The sequence below is a fragment of the Bacillus rossius genome, chromosome 1 (assembly GCF_032445375.1).
Source record: "Bacillus rossius redtenbacheri isolate Brsri chromosome 1, Brsri_v3, whole genome shotgun sequence".
NCBI classification, from domain to species: Eukaryota; Metazoa; Arthropoda; class Insecta; order Phasmatodea; family Bacillidae; genus Bacillus; species Bacillus rossius.
The window spans coordinates 330,234,334-330,248,979 of NC_086330.1; the positions used below are offsets into that span (position 1 = coordinate 330,234,334).

General features: G+C 40.4%; 2 protein-coding genes across 2 annotated transcripts in view; one reads left to right on the top strand and one right to left on the bottom strand.

Annotated features, from left to right (window-relative positions):
• Window positions 1–14,646, bottom strand: part of LOC134528076 (ionotropic receptor 25a-like) — a 90,712-nt gene that overhangs the window by 12,654 nt on the left and 63,412 nt on the right. The gene's annotated exons all lie outside the window — the stretch shown is intronic.
• Window positions 1,099–13,202, top strand: LOC134528601 (uncharacterized). Its single transcript, XM_063362353.1, has 5 exons — window positions 1,099–1,965; window positions 2,212–2,300; window positions 2,427–2,831; window positions 8,634–8,727; window positions 13,183–13,202. Exons 1-5 carry the CDS (start codon window positions 1,359–1,361, stop codon window positions 13,200–13,202), a joined length of 1,215 nt encoding a protein of 404 aa, XP_063218423.1. The 5' UTR covers window positions 1,099–1,358.

Here is a 14,646-nt window from a genome sequence, read left to right on the forward strand (position 1 = left end):
ATGAGACTTGAGAGCAGTACGTAAGTCTCGACTGCTGCGTCCAAATTTAGAAATGCTATGACTCATGTTTGGCAATAAAATTATCGAAACCTCGTCTGTACCTGCCCTTATATAGCGGCCAATCTTTGACTATAACTAGGAATCCGTGTTCTTCTTTCCAACACAAGGAGCACATGTCTTTGAATTCCCGGAACGTCATGTCGGTGTTTACGTGATCGTCATAAGCGTGGCGTAAATTAAGTTCGTCCATGCGAAAAAGTACTATGACATTCGCGTTGTCTCGTAGAAGATGTTTTGGTATTCTACTGTACGTCTGACACAGGTAAACGCAGTCTACCTTGGCGTGTCTGCCCATGGAAAAGTACTCTTGTATTATGCCTTGTTTCTCTTACATTTAATCGTCGAAAACAAACACGGAATTGGCTTTTGCTTCGCTTGGAGGTACAATATCGGTATTATCGCTAAACGGAAAATACTCCAGACCATCCACCGAGCGTAGAACTGTAGCTAGTCGCTGGTACTTTGGCTGTTGCAGCGATTTGGAATACAAGTAAACGTTCTCGAACCGAAGACCGTTTGGTTCCTCCAGTAAACTCAGTAAAACACACGTTTTGCCGCAGTTTGACGGACCCGCCATTATGCAACGTACGGCAGAAGGCAACAGTAAGCCATGTCGTGATTCACGCGCACTAAATACATCGTCTTGCGTAATGCGTACGGGCAAACACACGTCTTGCTTGACGACCTGCATTGTGCTAAAGTAATTGTATAAAATCAAACACATTTATACTTTCTGGTCAGTTGTGCGTAATGACTCGAAGAGGTAAGAACAAACAACACATCGGCGCGGGACTCGTGAACTCGCTGATAAACAACCTACCATTCGAGCTACACATTCCCGGCTACAGAATCTGCGGCCCCGGCACTAAACTAGCGAAAAGGTTAGCTCGCGGTGACGTGGGCATTAATTCACTCGACGAAAAGTGCAAGCAGCACGATATCGCATATTCATTAAGCAAGGACCTGGAATCCAGACACCGGGCCGACGAGATATTGGCACAGGAAGCCGAAGATATAAGCAAATCGTCTAAGGGCCGGTTTCACCAACAGAGATAAACTTAATGGAAAATCGAGATATTTTTATCGAGATAAAAAGTTAAACTTGAATTTTAATCGCGATGATCTTGTGTCCGTTTCACCACGACTTATCCTCTTCCCAGATAATCGAGATAATAATATCTCGATATTCATTATAAAATCCCGATTTTCTTTTTGAAATCTCGATGTTCGGAAGAAAAGTAAACAAATATCGCGAGTAGGTTTGTTGTTATTCAAGTCGTGTAGCGATAATAAAGATAATGGAAGCTAAAGAAAACACTTGTTCCGCCAAAAAACCACGAAATAAGAATTTATCACCAGAAGAAAAAATTGTTTTGTTAGATTTGGTGACAGAACATTTTAACATAATTGAAAATAAGCGCACGGATGCAGTAACACAACAGAACAAATTGAAACAGTGGCAAATTATTGCAAGTAGTTTCAACTGTGTGTCAGGAGTCCATCACAGGTCTGCAGATAACCTGAAATCTGTTTGGGAAAATCTGAAGAAGACGACACGGAAACAGTATGCAGACGAAAAAGTTCAGATGGTAACTGGGACAGGTATGTTTTGTATAAAAATATTTTCAACTTGTATTACAAAATGTAACATTTTATTTTGTGACTTACTATACAAAGTGAAAGGAAGTGGTTTAATATATTTTTACAAATGGCAATGTACATTGACAATTAATTTAATTAAATTGAATACATTGTTTTTTTCAGGTGGAGGACCCCCCACAAAGTGTACAAATGACCCTATTTTGGGCCGCGTATATACTTTAATAAAACCTGTAGTTAAAGGACACAATAATATCTTTGACTCAGACTCAGATGCAGTAATGGTCAATACATTACAATGCATAAGTAAGTACAGTATTCCTACAAAGTAATGGTTTTTCATAGCCTTCTCCTTCAGTACATTTTTCTGTGTAGTAAATGATGTAGATGATTGATTAAAATAATTTTGATCAGTTTCATTCTTACATAAAAGAAGTCTCATATTTGGTCGAACATTGGAAATGTTAGACCTATATGTATTATTTTGTTAAACCGTTAAGTTGTTGTGCTTATAACATCACATGTGAACTAACCAGAATAGTATTGTTCCAGGTGAATCAAACAACACAGAAGAAAATGCAGTCGTAGAGCTGGAAATAGGTTCGATGGTGGACATTGCTACCCTGGAGACTCAAACTAGTGTAAAGTAGCAGACATTACAAAGCAGTTTAAAATGTTAATAACATTAACGTAACAAAGAAACTTAACAGTACGATGAATGTTTACATTTTTCACATAACAGTGTCTTCTTTTTTTTTTTTCAGCAGACACTTCTTAATGGAGACTGGTCCCACTACACTCCCTCAATGCTCAGAGGCCCCATATGTCCTGCTCTTGTACCACAAAATAATGCCAGTTCAACATCATCAGTTTCACCAGTGATATTCCCTTGTGTCAAAGAAACGGTTATGGTAAGCACTGAGCAAGGCAACTGTGAAAGTACTTCAAGAGACCATATTCCCGATAATAGTAACAATGTTGCAAAATCAGTCCTTGAGTGTCAGTTGCCAAACATCGCGGGGAAGTCTTCCTGGACTCAGAGACGGCGGCCAAAATTGCAGTCCAGCAAGAACAATGAAAGAAGTGCCCTCCATAAAGCTAAAATTGAACTAATTGAATTATGTAAGAAATATGCAACAGAAGAAAATGAAGCTATGAAAGAACTGCGTCAAGTGAGATTGCAACAAGAACAAGAAAGGCTGAATCATGAAAAGCTACAGACTGAATTTATGACTCTACAGATTAAAAAACTAAAGAAAGAATTGGATGGTTTATAATTTTATGTTTTATGTAATTTGTATACAATTTTTCTTTGTAACTCTATTTACAATGAGCATTTCAAAGCATCTGATTTCGTATATTTGTAATGAAACCTAGTTGTATTGAAAATCATTATCTATATATATATTTGATATTTGTAGCATTACTAATTATTTGACTAATAACAATTATACATAAAACCATTTTACAGTTTTTGTCCCTTGATCCTTGCTGCAACATCTTCACGAATTTGTTGATGATTTTTTCTCGAGGCCATCTACAACAAACTGAGACAACAAAAATTATTAAATATGATAGGAGTTTGTATATGCAATCGGATAAATTTAATATTATTTGTTCTTACCTTCTGAAATAGTTCTCAATTAATGACCGTCTCACTACATCATATCTGGCCCTTCTCTCCACATTTCCTTCTTGATCCCTAATGTAACCTTCCTCCAGCAGTTCAGTCCACGGTTTTTCACAAATAATGTTAGGATCATCTGGTGGAATTTCTTCGCCGGCTCGTATCAAAATATTATGCAGCACTGCAGTTGCCACAATGATTGGGAAAGCATTCTCTAGGCTGACTTTCAGTCCTAAAGCTAAGACTGGAAAGCGCCGTTTCCAGCATCCAAACATTCGTTCTACTGGATTCCTAGATCGTATTTGCGATTCGTTGTAAAGATGTTCCTGACGACTTGTGGGATTGTTCAATGGAGACATTAGATATTTGTTACAACCATAGCCTGAATCCACAAGCAATACCGAATCTCCATATGCTCCTCTTTCAAAGAATGCTCTTCTATTACTGTTATTAAAGACTGTACTATCGTGTGTGGATCCAGGCCATCTGGCAACAATATCTTTGAATTCCACATTTGGGTCACAAATGGCTTGAATATTGATAGAAAAGTACCCTTTTCTATTTCTGTACAACTCTGCATTTTCTCCTCCTGAAAAAAAATATTTTCTGTATTAACAATATGCCTTGACATATCATTCACTTTGAACCTATGCTCAATGATATTCTTAACAAACCTGGTGACTGTATTCTGACATGGGTGCAATCCATTGCACCAATAGCCCTGGGAAATTTTGCAATCTGATAAAATTTCATTTGGGCCGAATGAATTTCTTCTCTGGTCTCAGGAAATCTTATGAATTGAGGCCGAAGAGCAGCGATTGCGCAACTAACCCTGTGGATTATTCTGTGTGCTGTGGGTTTACTACAACCAACGTAGTCCCCAACAGACAGCTGGTTACATCCCGTTGCATAAAAACGAAGTGTTGCAAGAAGTTGATTCATGGGTGAAACTGACATGTTCCTAAAAGTAAAAATAAATACTGTTAGTAATCTAGATTTAATTAGAAAATTTAAATGGATGTTTAGAATCAAATAAACCTACCTGTCAGAAGGGAACTCTAGTTGGTTTTCAATATGTTCAAGTACAAACATAGCCGATTGTTTAGAAAGACGAAAGTGAATCTTGAAATCATCCTCGTCATACAATTCAAAATAATCGCTTCTTTCCTGAATCCATCGTGGCCGACGTTCGCGAAAATGTTCTTCATCATCACTGTCCTCAAGAATTAAATTATACATCGCCCGAGCCATATTTCCTCCAAAAATATAATGCATGCTGTGATGTGTTTGTTTATTTTTACATCTTTATCCAGATATTCTCACTTTATCCACCAAATTCCGAGGTTTAAGTATTCTATCTCGATAATATCAGAAAATCGAGATAAAGTGTGTGATGAAACACAACAACTAGAACATCGAGATATTTTTGAACTTTATCTCGATAAAATAGCATTATCCCTGTTGGTGAAACCGGCCCTAACGCGGGACTAGGAGAGAAAATCGCAGCGTGGGGCGTATCTAAAATCATGCAGGCAAAGACGAAATTAGGACTGGGTGCTCGTCGAGCCAGCTCCATCAAGTCAAAGACTAACTCACGCAAGACCAAACGCAAGACTGGTGCAGGCGTGCAAAAAGCCAAGCAAAAATTACAGACTCTCGACAAGAAGATTATAGGAGGATTTCTTCCTTTGCTTTTGCCTGCATTGGGTGCTCTCGGCGGCCTCATCGGTGCAACGAGCGGTATAGTGCGGGCAGTCAACACTTCGAAGAATGAGCGCAAGCAGTTAAAAGAAGCACAGCGACACAATGCCAACATGGAAGCCATTGCCATCGGTAAAAAAAACGACGCAGGACTCTACTTGCAACCTCACAAGACAGGACGAGGCATGAGGAAGAAACGAATGAAAAAATCCTAAGTTCTTTGCCGAAACGTCCGCTCACCAATATAGATTTAATAAAGTACGCACGCAAACTGAAAATACCAAATTTCCGCGGCGTGTTTATGCGAGACACTTTGCCCAGCAAGCCAAAGACACGTGAGCGCGCAATAATTAATTTAGACACGTCGGCGGGTCAAGGCACGCACTGGGTGGCCTATGTAAAGTCTGGAAATATTGCCGAGTACTACGATAGTTTTGGAAATTTACGGCCTCCGCCTGAACTGCGACAGTACCTGGGCTGGTCCACTACGTTGTTTTACAATTACGAAACGGAACAGAGGCCTAATCAAACAAACTGCGGACACTTGTGTCTTCGCTTTTTAACAAACAAAAATTAGCTGACAAATAACAATTGCTACTTAAAGGTTGTGCAGTGATGATAATTTATTAGTCATGTCGATAACACTTACCCTGACAGGTCACGCATCTGAGCTGCGGGCGGTTCATTTCCCGCCTCTGGATTTAGACGGAGAATGGTGTATCGGACTCGTAGATTTTCAAACGTATAATGCCATACCTAATATCGACGAGGAAAACTGCAAGATTTGCTTCCTGAAAAGCGATGGGTCCGCTCATGAAATACAGTTACCTGTTGGCTCTTACGAAATTGACGACATTGCAAATTACATCAGGGATATGTTACCACAGGATGTAGACTTTCAACTGCGTGGAAATCCAAACACTCAAAAAAGTATTCTAACATGCAGTGAAAATGTCGACTTTACGAAACCTGGGACCATAGGTACGATGCTCGGATTCGAATCAAAGGTGTATGATACAGGAAGAACGTACGAATCTACGCGCGCAGTAAACATTTTACCTGTGAATGTCATAAGAATAATCTGTAATTTGGCAAGTGGAACGTACCTCAACGGAAGACTAAGCAACATGCTGCACGAGTTTTCGCCGATGGTCCCGCCAGAATATAAACTGGTAGAAGTACCGCAAAGTATCATTTACGTTCCAGTCGTCGTGAAGTGCGCACACGAAGTCGTCGTCAGAATCGTTGACCAGCGAGAACGATTGGTGAATTTTCAAGACGAGGAAATTACATTACGTCTGCACTTGAAGCGATGGGCATAAAGTTCGTAACACCGAACAGTTATAAAAGAAATCGTATTGTAGTGAATAAGAACAGTTCTCTACCAGACATCGGTGCATTAACACCTGACAGCATAAAGTATCTTCTCAGTATTGGAATTGCACGAGTACCAGCCTTTCCTGCTCGGACCGTACGCACTACCATCGGAAGTACGCATTGCAGTACAACACCAAGATATTTGTACTTAACTTTCGCAGTCATTTCTACGTATAAGAGGCACGCTTACAAAAGCGGATGGTACGCACCCGACAACGACATCAATATCCTGCAATGGTATTCTTCACCTAATCGAGCGCATTACATATGTACTCAATGGCGTCGAGGTAGACCAGACGAGAGATGTAGGCATAACATCTGCTATGAAAAATTACCTTTCGCTCACGCCAAATGAACTGTCTGCTGCAAAGATGGCCGGTTGGGCTCTCGAGGATGAATATAAGCTTCCGGTTTATGCCGAAGGGAAGTTCGAAGTTTGTGTTCCTCTGTCCATGCTTCTTGGATTCGCTGAGGACTACAAGCATATAATCATTAATTCGAAACAAGAGCTCGTACTGCTTCTAGCCAACACGCACATTAATGCAATTGTCGTCGCTGCAGAAAACCCTCAAGATGTCTCGCTAACACTACAGTCTATTGAGTGGATGCTGCCCCACATCCAAGTGAGCACCGTTGAACGAGTCAAGATGTTGAAGAACATAGAAAATGGCAAGAACTTCGATGTGCCATTCCGATCCTGGAGCCTGGAAACTTATCCTGGCTTGCCTCATAGTCAGCGTATCAATTGGATAGTAAAGTCCAGCTTCGCTACGGAAAAACCAAGATACATCGTCGGTCTTCAGACCGGAAGACAATTCAATGCAGGAGTGAGTCGCTCCGTATTCGATAACTGTCAAATACGCAATGTAAAAATATTTTTAAACAGCGAAAGTTATCCGTACGTTGACATGAACATGGATTTTGAAAGTGGAAGATTTCTTCTAGCATATCAAATGTATGCCAAGTTTCAGCAAGCTTACTACGGGCGGAGACAGTCACCGATACTAAGTCCCGACAGTTTCAAGAACAAGGCTCCGTTTATGGTGTTTGACGTTTCCAAACAGGTTAATCGAATAAATTCAAACATCATCGACTGTAGGATCGAGATAACGACTAGCGGAAATATTCCACCAAACACCTATGCTTTTTGTCTGATACTTCACGATCGGCTTGCATCGTACAATTGTAGAGACAAACTTGTGAAAATTCTGACATTAATACCGTTTCGTTTTCGAAAATAATTTAGTTACGACCGAGCATTGCTAGCGACAAGATGTACTGCAACCTGCAAGGTTTCCAGAGTCAAAATGGATTCGTGCTCAAGGAAATTAGCGTCACCTCCGGAGACAAGACACGAACCCGCAGCTTCCGACCTCCGTATCCGTGGAAACTACTAGACGAAAAAAGTAAACGGTCGAATGAATGGCTATGTAAATATTATCACGGACTAGAGTGGGACGAAGGAAAAATTCCGTACCACCAAGTGAAAAACACTTTTGAAGATTTACTAGTTCAAAACGAAATAATCTACGTTGTCGGACCTGAACAGAAGAAATGGCTGAGCAAGTTGTGTGATGCGTCAGTTGTAATTGTAGACCTACAGACCGACTACGGCTGTCCTTCCCTGCGCAAGCTTAGTGCAATATACGACGTGCAGTCACGTGACAAGTTTGATCGTGTCTGTGCCTGTACAAACTCGCAGTTAATGCAGAAATGGCACACATAGTGTTAGTAGGAGCCTGCATATATAAATGGTGTACATCCGTAGTTGCCTTCAGTTGACGTTCGACCTGCAAGAAGATGTTTACGTTTCATCCTGTTAACGTATACGTGAGCGAAAGACCTAGCTTCAGCAGTGTCGAGTACAGCTATTGGGATTCCGGGTATCTACGTACATATACAGAAACCTGTGATGGAGGCGCTCAGCATTGGCGGTTTGCGCACTTTCCTGTGTCCTACGAACCGACTCAGCAGCTGGTAGATTGTTGCGAACCTGGAAACTGTGCCGTCTATCACATGAGACCACACACAATCCTTCCTGCCAGCATCGCTGAGGTAGTCGCCTCGTCTGCATGTGCAACACCAAACATGGACGTGTTGCAACCTGTTGCGACCTGTGATGCTTCTACGCAGACTGCCAAACGGCGTGCGTCTCGTCGTCGCAGTTCAGGCAGTGAATCTGTCCCAACTAGCACTGAGCCAAAGCCCAGGCGTAGACGTGGTCACAGACGTCATCGACCATGTCTTGTCGGAGTTGTCAACGTCGCAGAAGATGACCAGCTGGAAAACTGTGATCCTGCTCCTGTGGCCTGCGAACCAGTTGGAACCGGAGTCCACGAACCGGTTGGAACCGGAGTCGACGGGTCAGTTCGTGCGGCATTAAAGACTTTGCTTGTGAAAATGCTTGATTCCTTAACCTAATATGTATTTGTGTAAATTTTGTAAATAAATGTGTAAAACTTGAACTTGTGTGTTTTTTATTTCTACAATTTTTTTAGATACCTAATAGGAAAAATTTTTTTTAAATACAGACAATATTTTGACTCATGTAGTATACCAGTAGACCACGGGTATATAAGCGAGGTTCAGACGACTGGACCCGCAGTTCACCTCTGGTCGCGGTGCAGTACGGACGTGCTCTCTCCATTAAGTTTCGTGAGATTTAGTTATGTCGACCGGAATAGAATGTTTACCGACAGCAGCGGGGACCTCGATGGCAGCAACGATGATGGAGTCGGAGATCCCGATACCGGCTGCAGAGGAGACCACGGCGGCGGTGGAGATCCCGATACCTGCTGCAGAGGAGACAATGATACGTGCTGTTCCATCATCAGCTGAAGTTCCACCATCTGCATTCCAGACTTCATTTAATGAAGAGCGTACAGCGCATCAATGCAAATATTGTGACGCATATTTTACAAAACCTACGAATGCACGCAGACATGAAAGAAGCAGTTGTCCGAATAATATACTGAAACGAATACAATTTCAGTGCAATAAGTGCAATACACTAATTTCACGTCTCGACAGCTTACATCGTCATTATATAAAATGCTCCGAGAAAGCTAATTGCAAGTATAATGAACATGGTTATTGTTTTGACTCGTGTGTTGTACCAGCTGATGAGACTATATAAGTGAGACCCTGGTGATATGAACTTCAGTCCGTCTCTGACTGCGGTGATGAACGGATAGTTAGACTTGATTAATAGACCGGTATCTAGCTATTCTTGAGAACTCGATGGCATCATTACCAGTATCAACACCAACCTGGATTGAAGGTCTACCATCAACAGTGCAGAGCTCGATGTCAACGATGTCTACAGCTACACCTGTTCTCTCAGCACAGCAGGAGATTTCGACGCGTGCAACATCTTCTGCAGAGCAGACCTCAACGGATTAAGAAGTTAACATGTCAGCAGTGTTACAATGGTTGTCAACAGTTCCAGTGTCATTGATGAAGGAAGGTGAATCCAACGGTGTTCCATCACCCGGCTGCACGTACTGCGAGAATATCAAAAACTTGAAATTATGTGATTATGTAATACACAATTGTAGTAATAACTGTGAACGCATTACATATCAGTGCAACAGGTGTTTAAGCAAGTTTGTACAATATGGAAGATTAAAACGACACCTCAGGAATTGTGATAGACTGGCTGTACATTCATCGGAATCAAGCTGTATATTTTGTAACAAAACATTGGCAAATATTCAAAGTGCACAACGACACGAAATATATCACTGTCTTTTTAATGAAGTCGATAATTCGTCTTTGTGTGAATATTGTGGTATACCAATATGTCGACCAGATAAACTGAATAGACATTTACGAACATGTAAAGGACTTAGTCCGTATAATAGGAAAACTGTTTGAATCAAGGAATCCACAAGACTTTAGTAATTTGTCTGTGTATTTTTTTGTACTTGTAGTAGTGTAGTATGTATGTAATAAAAGTTTTTTTAAAGGAACTTGTGGTGTTTTTTATTTTCTCAAACCTGCCACTTTAGTGGTACTTTTTTAAAATATTGAAGTTGTTTTGTATCGACCAGGGATCGAACCTAGGACCTAAGTCGATCTAATCAATCAGTATATATATTACAAATTTAGTTAATAAATTTTGAACTTTTTCCCGAATCTCTAGCATTAAAATTACGCATTCCAATATGGTGGTCTTGATGTCTGATAGGATGGTGGTCGTAGAGGATTTAGAGTCTCTTTACGAATGATGAACATGGTTTATTGAAATATTATTTTTTACATAAAATTAAACATTATTGCAACGATCGGGTATCGAACCGAGGACGGGAATCGATCGAATCAATATGTAAATTAATGAGTGATTTATTTAATGCATTTTGGAACTTTTCCCGAATTTCTAGCTAAATAATTACTGATTTTCAAGATGGCGGCCAAATGACAAGATGGCGGGTGTCACAGCAATAACAAATTATTACTGCACTCTAGCGGATACAAATTAAACTAACATGGCGTTGGTGCACTCTAGCCGACGATACAATGATGATGGCTTCCAGCATCGAAGACAAGATGGCGGTCATGACGTCTACTAGATGATGTTATATATGCTTTGAAAAAAAGTGGTGGGAGTCAGTCTGCCAGCAGCCACCACGGGGGAAGGATCGGTTACCATTTTTATTTTTTTTGCACTCGACGGGTTCGAACCGAGGACTCCGAACTCCGTGTCGTAAAAGTATATTTTTTATAAATATTTTATTAAAATTTTATTAAGTGAATTTTTTTATAAATTTTAAAAAAAATTTCATTAAAATCGGATAATAAATAAAAAAGTTAAAGATGGTGACCATAACGATAATTGCAACAGTGACGTCATCATTCAAAATGGCGGATAACACATCGACGGAATTTTCTAGAACACAATGATGTCAACCAAGATGGCGGATCCAAGATGGCGGATCCAAAATGGCCGTCGGGGTCAAGGTCAAGGTCACAACCATTCGAGATGGCCGCCGTGACATCACAATCCAAGATGGCGGACCGGCTCCCGGCTCCACAGCCAGAAGCCAGACGCAGGAGCCCCCAATATATACTACTCTTAGCGACCCCTCGCTTCTGAAGCTCTGTGCATCCAGCTAGGCGGCCATCTTATGTCTCGGTCATACACGCCATGTTGAATTTTTCCTTTTCTCGTCATCATTATTATTCACGGATTAAAACCAAATTTTTTAACACGATTGCATTTGTTGTTTTGCAGATTTTGTTACGAAGTATCAGAGATAATAAATACGAACACTTACGTGACTTTTTACATCTGTTAATTTACAATTAACAAATCAAGGGAGGTATCGAGTTAAAATTTCAGTTTCGGCCCTTGGATGGCAAAAATGTCGTGAAAATGAAAACAATATATATATATATATATATATATATATATATATATATATATATATATATAAATAAATAAATATACACACATGGTGTGAGGGACCGATCATTAACTTCCCGACAACGATTTCATTAGAAAAGATGACACGCTATGACACATAACAGGGCTGTTGGGGAACCAATCGGCAGTGACTTGTGGCAAGGAACCATCCCAGCAGTTGGTCGGAGTGAGTTCTGAGCAACCTCGGGAAACAGGAATCTGGATGGCCACACCGGCAATCCAATCCTAAAACATGAGAATCCAGGTACTTGCCTCAACTATACCTTTAAGGGGGATTAGGTGCTTTCATTTTGGTTTTTCGCATATTTTTGGTATATTTCTAATTTTGAATAAATTTATCCCAACTTTTGGCATGTCAAGGCATAAATCTCATCTCCCAGACCTTCTATGCCTTGTCGCAACAACTTATTTAAAAATATGCTCTAGTCTGTAAGCGCCGTGAGGAAATTACTTGACGCGAGCGACTACAACCGTCATGATGATCACACCAGTTTATGAGTGTTGACTTCAACAAGTAGCGATAGTTAATTCCTATGCTAGGTCAATAAAAGAAAAATTAGCACGGAAGCTTTACTGGAAGCTGTATCAAAATATTTCAAATTAAAAATGGCGAGGCTTAACCCCCCTTAAGTGAAACATTTTTAAGACTTTCGTCTTGCAACGCTGCAGTCACTGACAAGTGTGTGTGCAGATTATCCACAGCGATACAGATCCAGTTATTAAAAAAATTGGTTTTTAACATATTTAGGATAAAATGTTTTCTTTCCTTGTGTAACATCTTGGCTCTTGGTATACGGCATTTGGTGGGAGTAATTTCGTGAATAGAACGGAAGTCGCATGGAACGAAAATGTGTAAACACGGTGCTGCCATCTGTGGTGGTTGGTTTGAGACAAAGTTCACAAAGCCAAAAGGAAACTATGTAATATAAACCAGTGTTGAAAATCAGGTTTAAAGCCGGGGTTTAATTTTTTTTCAATTCTTTTTCGCTTTTATTGGAGCCGTTTTATTATATAGTTCAAATTTCCGTCTGCAAATTGAATGGTTCGATAGTCGACCTAGCTGCTCTGGCAGAAAATTCTAGCGGTGGACGCGGAATTTACGTGTGATTAGCTTGAAGAAATGTAATTGAAATAAACATTTCCGTATATTTATCACGCTAGGCATTATTTTAAAGAATTCTAAATCAAATTTTGTGTTCAAGTTTCGTATTATAAGTATAGCTGCAAAATGATAATACATGAATTTGCTCGTTACCTAGTTTAGTTGTTACACATCTCTGGCGAGTACTGAAAGACTCGCTGACATGTTTTTGTTTTTAATTTTTTTTTCTTTAGTTATTTTACTGCGTGGTCGAAGCTCAACATCCACTGTTCGCATGTGTACTGACGGCAGGATTATTGGTCTGCACGTGACTTGCGCTGGTTGAATTGTAAGGCGAGAACTCGGTCGCCAGATAATTTCCGGAGCGACAAACGCGCGTGTTTGACGATGGGCACGGGGCGAGGTAAAGGTGGCACAGCACTTAAGTCCTGATCCGGCCTCACTGATGTCTGTTTTCTGTGGTTTCCCGAACTCACGCGAGGAAGAGGTGACGGAGAGCTGCAAAGACATTCGGTGATGAAGGAGCTAGGGTGGGACAACAGTGAAAAGAAGGAGGAAAGTAGAAAGACTGGTGAAACTGTTTGGGGTGATTAAGGGGGAGTAGGGTTGGGGAAAGCTGGTATAGAGGGTGGTATAGAGGGACGAGGGATCATAAGTGGAAGATCCAGGGAGAGTGGTGACGAACGGAAAGAGGAAGCAAGTATTACTGGAGAGGACTGCTTGGGCGTGGAATGGGCTTGAGGGGAAGATACTAGATGTGAGAGGAGGGAAGTATTTACCTAGGAGGCTTCAGGAATCGAGAGAATATGGTTGGGGACGATTGGTTTGGGAGGGGGGGGGGAACTCCTTGACACCGGGTGGAAGCCTAATCTCAAGAGTACACGCGTATCGTAAATGCTGGGACGGTCCCGTGCTGTAGACCATGATTCCCTTCCGCTGTTCTCTCCTGTTCAGTTATGCCTGCCGTATCTATTTACGTCGCTTTAGACGAGATGCTAAGCTCCTGGAACTGAATATAAATAAATAATACCTGCAAGACCGAGCTTCTCTCGGAAGTCTAATTAAGTTCGCACCTGCATAAATATATGTACCACTGCATTCAATATTGTTTTATCACAAGTAACTGAAAAAACGAACACATTGTGCAAACACTAAATATGAAAATATTGAAAAAATCTTTTTATTTAGGCATACAAAATTTTTGAACATATTTGATTATGTAGTTACTAAGAGAGTTAAGAATTGTCTTTTCCTTCAACTCCTGTTTTTTCGTTTGTTGCAATAATGGTTGCACGTATAAAAAATATTTTAGACGACGGTAGTAGATAATATTAAGAAGTTTTACAATAATTAAGAACGGGTTTGACAATGTACTCAGTACAGAAATTATGATTTTTATTTCACACAGCTTTTTTAAAACCCCTTGCAGGAATGGTTCTTCTTAGCAAAAATTGTTTCAGACAAAGTCTTGGATTATATTTATAAGGATTATACATAATACGAACGAATATTAGTCAGTATTCGTGGCCCCACATCATTCCAACATCTGCGAACAGTTAATGGTGTATTGTGCGGCACATACAGAGAAGCCTACCAACATTTGGGATTGCTAGAGAATGACGCTCATTGGGACCACACACTCGAAGATGCTGTAATGTCGTCAAATGCTAAACAAATACGAACATTGTTTGCTATAATTTTGTGCACATGCTTCCCATCCACACCGATTGATATATGGATCAAATATAAAGATCA

Bases quoted from the DNA above. Each gene is read 5' to 3' on its own strand.
- LOC134528601 (XM_063362353.1), top strand. From the start codon at position 1,359: ATGGAAGCTAAAGAAAACACTTGTTCCGCCAAAAAACCACGAAATAAG. The intron at 2,832-8,633 runs GTGAGATTGCAA...TCAACGTCGCAG, and splicing joins CTATGAAAGAACTGCGTCAA to AAGATGACCAGCTGGAAAAC. The intron at 8,728-13,182 runs GTCAGTTCGTGC...TACTGACGGCAG, and splicing joins GTTGGAACCGGAGTCGACGG to GATTATTGGTCTGCACGTGA.